The sequence below is a fragment of the Castanea sativa genome, chromosome 11 (genome assembly GCF_040712315.1).
Source record: "Castanea sativa cultivar Marrone di Chiusa Pesio chromosome 11, ASM4071231v1".
NCBI classification, from domain to species: domain Eukaryota; kingdom Viridiplantae; phylum Streptophyta; class Magnoliopsida; order Fagales; family Fagaceae; genus Castanea; species Castanea sativa.
The window spans coordinates 33,066,533-33,073,347 of NC_134023.1; the positions used below are offsets into that span (position 1 = coordinate 33,066,533).

The window sequence follows — 6,815 nt, forward strand, 5'->3', positions numbered from 1 at the left end:
CTCTGACACAAAGAGGCCAATTCTGCAGCATCCGTTGTGGTAAATTTTGTTACATTTCTATGTAAGGTCTATCTTTCTTGTGCTGAATGGTCCACCATTTTGTTAAATCCGGCGCAGGATGGACTAAAATGCAGCACAACTGACTCCTAGACTACGCTAATGATTCGGTCAATACAATAATGTCTTATGATGGTAACTTGAATTCCTTATCATTTCTAGTTTGGACCAAACCATATGAATATTTCAGTTATTTACTAAAAGGAATCAACAGACGAACGAATCTCCATTTGCAAAAAATAAAAAGAATCTTTATTGCACTGATAGCTTGAGTTTTACATTAAAATTTTATTGGAAGGAAGAATGATCTATTCCTAGAAGTTGGAGTTTGTTATGGCAAGCTTACAAGGATTCTATTCCTTTAGGCTCTAACGCTTTGGGTGTGCAAAACAATTGGACTTCTCACACTGTAAGTGCCATCAGACCACACCAGTGATGCAGATAGCCTTGACTTAACTGGCAAACCACTTCCACTGACAGATACAACAAAAGATTTTTTCTCATTTAGGGACTTGAAAGTGAGTACTTCGGGCTCCACTTTTATATTAACTTTTGAATTTGTGACTATTTTTGCCTTGTAACTGGAAGTTGCCAAGCCAACATTTGTAACTGTTCTGTGAAACGTAACATTGAAAGGCTTTGCTGGAAATACCTCAGCTGCCATTGAAGGGTAATTCAAATCCTTTGGTGATGCAGTGACTGGTAATTTAGGACAAGTGGTGTTAGTATCTCCTGATAAGACTTGAAGTTTCTTTGCATCATAGCCAATGTTACAAAGCATTATTATGTAGTCTTCTTTGAGCGCTTCATAAACAAGTCCTGGACGAACAGCTGCCACTGGATTTATTTGCCCAGATCCGTAGGCAAATTCACCACCCAGACTTTTGGCATCACTCATGGGCAAAGCTGCAGATAAAATTTAACATTTCAGAAATATTAACACAAAAGATATAAGAGCTATTTTGGAGAGTTTTGTTAGGATTGAAAGATTACCGGTAGTCATAAGAGCAGATTTGATGGCTGAAGGAGACCAATCAGGGTGAAATGTCTTGACATAGGCAGCTGCAGCAGAAACATGGGGGCAAGCCATAGAGGTTCCAGATAAAAGAGTGTAGTGAACACGCCTTGGATCATCAAAGGTAAACGAGATTGTATCGAGTGGGGAATATGCAGCTAAGATCTCCACCCCTGGGGCACTTAAATCAGGCTGCGATACACTTAGCCAAATATGAGCAAAATACCATAAATAGACTTGTTAGGAAAGACTTAGAGATGTAGGCTACAATCATATACCTTTATAATATCTGGTGTAACAAAATTTGGTCCTCGTGAAGAGAATGAAGCAATGGTAGGAGCTTCCGCATCTTTTATAGTTTCACTTTTCAAAATGCTTGCTTGAGGGTTTCTATAAAATAAAACGTAAGGACTAGTCAGAAAAGGAAGCAAATCCAACGTAAGTAAAACAAAACATGGGTAATTATAAGAAATAGTACTTTGTGGAATTCACGTAGGACAAGACCAAATCATGCTCTTTAGCGCTTAATAGCACTGCAGGTAATGCAACAACATCAGAATAATCCATATATGGTTCATTTCTCACGATTGCCCCTAGTGCACCAGCAGCGAAAGCCTCAAAATCTCCAGAATTCGATTTACAAAGCACATACTTTCCCTTCACCAATTTCTTGTCTAGACACCCTTCATTGCAGTACCTGAAATGCAAAGAGACTTTATAATTTTCCTTGATATATTTGTTAAGAAAATTTTGAAAGCGGCAAGACTTTGGGCATCAAAATCTACATTGAATTATTTTCAGAGCACTGACTTGAAACTTCTTTTCCATGTAGTAGAGGAAACCTGGTTGCGGGTGATGCAAAAGAATTGATTGATTTTCCCTGATTGTGGAGAGGCCATTAGGATACATAACAATAAAATTATTGCTTAATTCTAGAAGATTTAGGAGTGTTGATACATACAACTAATGTTCTGCCATCACCAAGGACAACCTTGTCTATGAACAGACGATCTGTGTGACTTGCTGCTACAGAAATCAACCACGGTGCTACACTAGCGGTTGATCCATAGGAAGGACCTCGATTGCCTGCAGAGTGAGAAGTCACTATCCCCTTCTGCATTGCATGAAAAGCACCAATTGCAATGGTATCTTCAAAGAAATCAGTAGCTTCTACTCCTCCTACTGAAATTGAAATGATGTCAACTCCATCAGCAATTGCATCATCAAAAGCAGCCAAGATATCTTCATTAGTACACCCGTCCGGTTGGCAGATTCTATATGTTGCAATCCTAGCACTGGGAACCCCTCCTCTTGCGGTACCTTGTGCCAGTCCAAAAAAGCTAACATTGTTTACTCTGTTCCCGGCTGCTATAGAGGCAGTGTGAGATCCATGACCATCATCGCCATCCCTTGCAGACTGAGTTGAATTTGGCCGTGAGCCGCCGTAATATCGAGCTCCAATTATCTTGCTGTAACATGACAATTATATTATCAATGATGATTTTCACTTGTTCTAGTCGTTTGCATATCCATGTCAAGTATGATACTACTGCCATTCATAAAAGTATTCATACATCTAACATTAATTTTCTAAAGAAATTTCATTTTAAACCCTACAATTTAAGCATGTAACTATCCTTATAATTTTAAAAGAAATAAATTTAACTATAATGTTTGAAAATATAACATATTAAATCTCAAACTATTTTGGTGGAATTTATTATGTTTAGGTTCCGTATAAGTTGAGGGATTAATTTGTTCATTAAGATTGAAATTAATTTGCTATACCCCTTTAACATATATAAGATACAATAGACGCAATGAAAAGCATTATATAGGCAATTAGGGGGTATTTGGTTTGTGTTTTCAAACAGTCATTTTCAGTTTTTAAACAACATTACACGTATTTCCATATATTTTTTCACACACACGTATTTCTACAAATATTTTCAAATAATAATTTTCAGTTTTTAAGCACACGTACCAAACACGCCATTGGTTTCTTAGAATGCATCTAGTAGAACAAGAACAAAGTTTGTGTACAAACTAGTTTGTAGACAATAACTACAAACTCCTATCTATATCTTTTTATTGGATGTGAATTTTTATAGATTTACTATTAGATTATATTTATTATTATATCCTCCATACTTGCAAAATTTCAAGAATAGTATGTCATCAATTAAATATTTAAATTTCAAGTTTTTGTAGTTTTAAATTATGTATAAAAAACAAGTTTATAGATTGAATAGAAAGTAACTTCCTATTTGTACAAAATTTGACATGCATGTTAAGAACAAAAAAAAAATCCACACACGTTTTCACCTATACGTATTTTAAAAAAAACATTTTAAACTTAAAAACTGTTGTTTAAACGCATGTACCAAACAGGCCTTAGATTTTCAAAATATGTAGTTGTGTTAATTTTTTTCGTGAAAGCTTGTAGGCAAAGTTTGTTCGCAAAACAATAATCAAAGTGTAAAACATTACTTGTTGCATGTGAAATTTAGGCCGCCTTCACAAACACCCTTCCACTTGCTGGGAGGAGGACCAAAACCTTTATCATTAAAGCTTTCTGATTCAGGCGAAATTCCAGTATCTAGAACTCCGATTATGATATCACTCTCAGCTTGGGCATTCCGCGTGGCACTTTCTTGTAAACCTATGAAGTCCCATGATCTTGTTGTTTGAAGTTGAAGAGTTTTTCTTGGAAAAACGGAGATGACACCTTCCATATCTGCATATCATAGTTTATCCTATTATCTTGACAATAATGTAATATAATGTGTGTGTGTGTGTAACTATTTTGACAATGATGAAGTCTAAATCTTGCAGCACTCACTAGAAAGCCTTTGCTTTTCGCTATCCGTGAGCTTTGCAACAAATCCATTGAAACTCCTAGTGTAACTTCTGATGTATGATGTTTCTACAGAACTACACATAGACACACAAAGAGAAATGATGAATATAATTGCTTATCGATGATTTGGGTAAGCTTGAAAAATAAGAAATATTACCTGTCCAGCTGAACGGTTTGCCGCAGCATACTACGGTGGCGAGACAATGGTGAGTATTGCCCCTTTGGAAGTGAACCCATGTACACAATGTGAACCTGCATTATCATCAAAAGGAGTAACTAACTAGACATCTCAAATAAAATAGAAGACTGAATTTCCAGAAATGTGAATGATCAGTCACCTTTTTTTCTTCGGTGCTGGCCCCGCACAGAACGCTCGTGGTGATTATGAATATGGTGAAAACGTAATAAAACATAAGAGAAGCTTGCTTTGCCATTGTTCCAATTCTGAAAATTGAAGATTGGTGACTAGCGTTTTTTTTTTTTACCAGGATTGAGTTTTTAACGCCCCTCTCTATTAAACATTCAGGTCTATGTTGCTTGATCTGATATGCATAGTTAGAAATACATCTAGCAATTATTGTTTATTAATACTATTCATTTAGGTTTTATTTTTAGTATTCAATATGCATGCTCCTATATATAGGTGGGGCAATGCTGGCTGCAGGTCCTAAACAATATGGAAATGCTTTACATAGATTTGACCGAGAACATTCGCATTGTCAATTCGTACCTTTTTTTTTTGTTTTTAAATAGGCAACCATTTTTTTTAAAACAACCACATCAATGACACACATACCAACTAAAAAGTGAATTGAGAAATGAATAAAATAAATTTGTACATATGAAAGTAACTGTGTAAATCTACATGAGCACCGTACATGTGGACAAGATATGCATAATTTTAGACAAATTGACGTGGGTGGTTTTTTTGGTTAGTTGACTAAGATTTTGCATTTATGTCATTCTACGTTGTATGACCAAGTTCTCTAAGACGTCTATATTTTTCTTTTAAAACCATAAGGCTTCTACAGTCACAACAATGTATGAGCCACAAACACTAACAAATAATTAAATTATATATTGAGAATATCTTTGGGCATGTAACTCAAAAACGTGCACATTGTGCGATAATAGCGGTGCCAAAAGTCATATAGCTCAATTGGTACTTTTTAATATTTCTAACAAAGTCATTAAGAGTCCAAATTCTCACACTCTCAACTCTTGATGTAACCCGCAAAAAAAAAAAAAAATTGATCCGATGGTGGTTACCTTTTATATTAATAAGTTTATGGAAGTTATTTTTTGAACCATTCCCCTCCTGCAGCCAAAGCGATAGCGGCTGTAGGAGACAGAGAAGTTCTGACTAATCAAGTAGGAGTTTACCCACGAGAGTAAGAGGCAGTCTCAGCACCGAAGAAAAAAATAACTAATTGTATAAATTTTTTTTTTTGAAAGGTTATAAATTATTCTAAAAATTCATATACGTTTAGAAAATGTATCAATTTAATTAAAAAGTCTTAAATATTTCATTTTTTATAAATGAAGAGTCTAAATCATAGTTACAATTTTTGTTGAATATATATATATATATATATATATATATATATATATATATATATATATATATATATATATGGTATCATCATATACTATTGTAGGAGGCAAAAAATTTTAAGCCAATCATAAAATGCCACATCAAAATTTAGTGGCAAATTCTAAATTAATGTCATTAAATTAATTAAATTAGATGATGACATATGTCATCCAAATTGACATCACATTGGCACATCAAAATTTGCCCCGTGTCATTTGGCCCACAAGATAAAGATAAATTTCCTATTCAAAATTTATGGACAATTATCTTTATTAAAATAAAGATAAATTTTCTATTCAAAATTGATAGATAATTATCTTTATTAAAATGAATTAAATAGAGATAATGATTTATCTTTGTTGATTATTATCTATATCAAAATATGATAAAGATAAATAGAGAAAATTATCTCTAAGAAGAATTTGGGCCAATCAAAAGTCTACTACATACTTTCAAGCATATCCACTCAAAGTGGAGCTTATCCTCTAAAATCACTATAAATAGAGGACATCCCCTCTCTTAAAAAGAGAAGTGAATTAAGCCTATGAACATGGCAAAAAAATATGAACAAGATTTTATTGACAACAAAATCAAACATACATCCATTAAAATATGCGATGAACCAAACACATATATCAGATAGGAAAGAAAAGAATAAATAACAGAGTGAGCTTAAAGACATACTTGCATGAATGAACCCTTCAATGAAAGAATATTTTAGAAATCAAAGAATTTCAACCTCTTTAAGATCTAAAATATGTTCACTTACCGAAAAGAAATTCTTAAAGCCAAGGCTTCCATAACGTCTTTGACGTAAGGGGAGCAAAGAAGTCAGAAAAAGAAGGGCTTCGAATTATGATGTTTTTCCCCTATTCATAGAGGTTGGATGCTTGAAAAATAAGTTGAATGGGACCAAATATGAATGGGTTGCGCCCTTATCCCTAAAAATTTGAAATAGATGTGTTTTAACTTAATTAGAGCGTTTCCGGGCCGGGCCGGGCCTCGAAGTTATGCCCATTGGCACTTGAGAAGTGTCAGTCAGCACTTGCCATGTGCTGATCGACACTCCAAGATTGTCAATTGGCCCTCTCAAGTACTGAGCCCCACTTCCAATTTTTGTTCAATTTGGACTCTTTTTTAGGGATTATCTGAGTCGGGATTTTCACATGGACGTATTTTTAACTCGTATTCTAAAATTAATCCCTTTTATTTTGACAATCAGGTCTTTAAAAAAATAATTATTTGATAGATAAATATTCTAAAAAGACTTAATTATCAACAATTCTCTT

The 6,815-nt window shown here is 34.2% G+C and overlaps 1 protein-coding gene across 1 annotated transcript; it reads right to left on the reverse strand.

Annotated features, from left to right (window-relative positions):
- Positions 1-418: 418 nt before the first annotated feature.
- LOC142618018 (subtilisin-like protease SBT4.6) lies at positions 419-4,366 on the reverse strand. The gene is made up of 10 exons (XM_075790992.1): positions 4,271-4,366; positions 4,090-4,184; positions 3,915-4,006; positions 3,563-3,809; positions 2,034-2,541; positions 1,858-1,952; positions 1,551-1,769; positions 1,351-1,462; positions 1,051-1,264; positions 419-963 (listed from the first exon to the last, which is right to left on the reverse strand). The coding sequence occupies exons 1-10, from the start codon at positions 4,364-4,366 to the stop codon at positions 419-421; spliced, it is 2,223 nt and encodes a 740-aa protein (XP_075647107.1).
- Between the last annotated feature and the right edge of the window lie 2,449 nt (positions 4,367-6,815).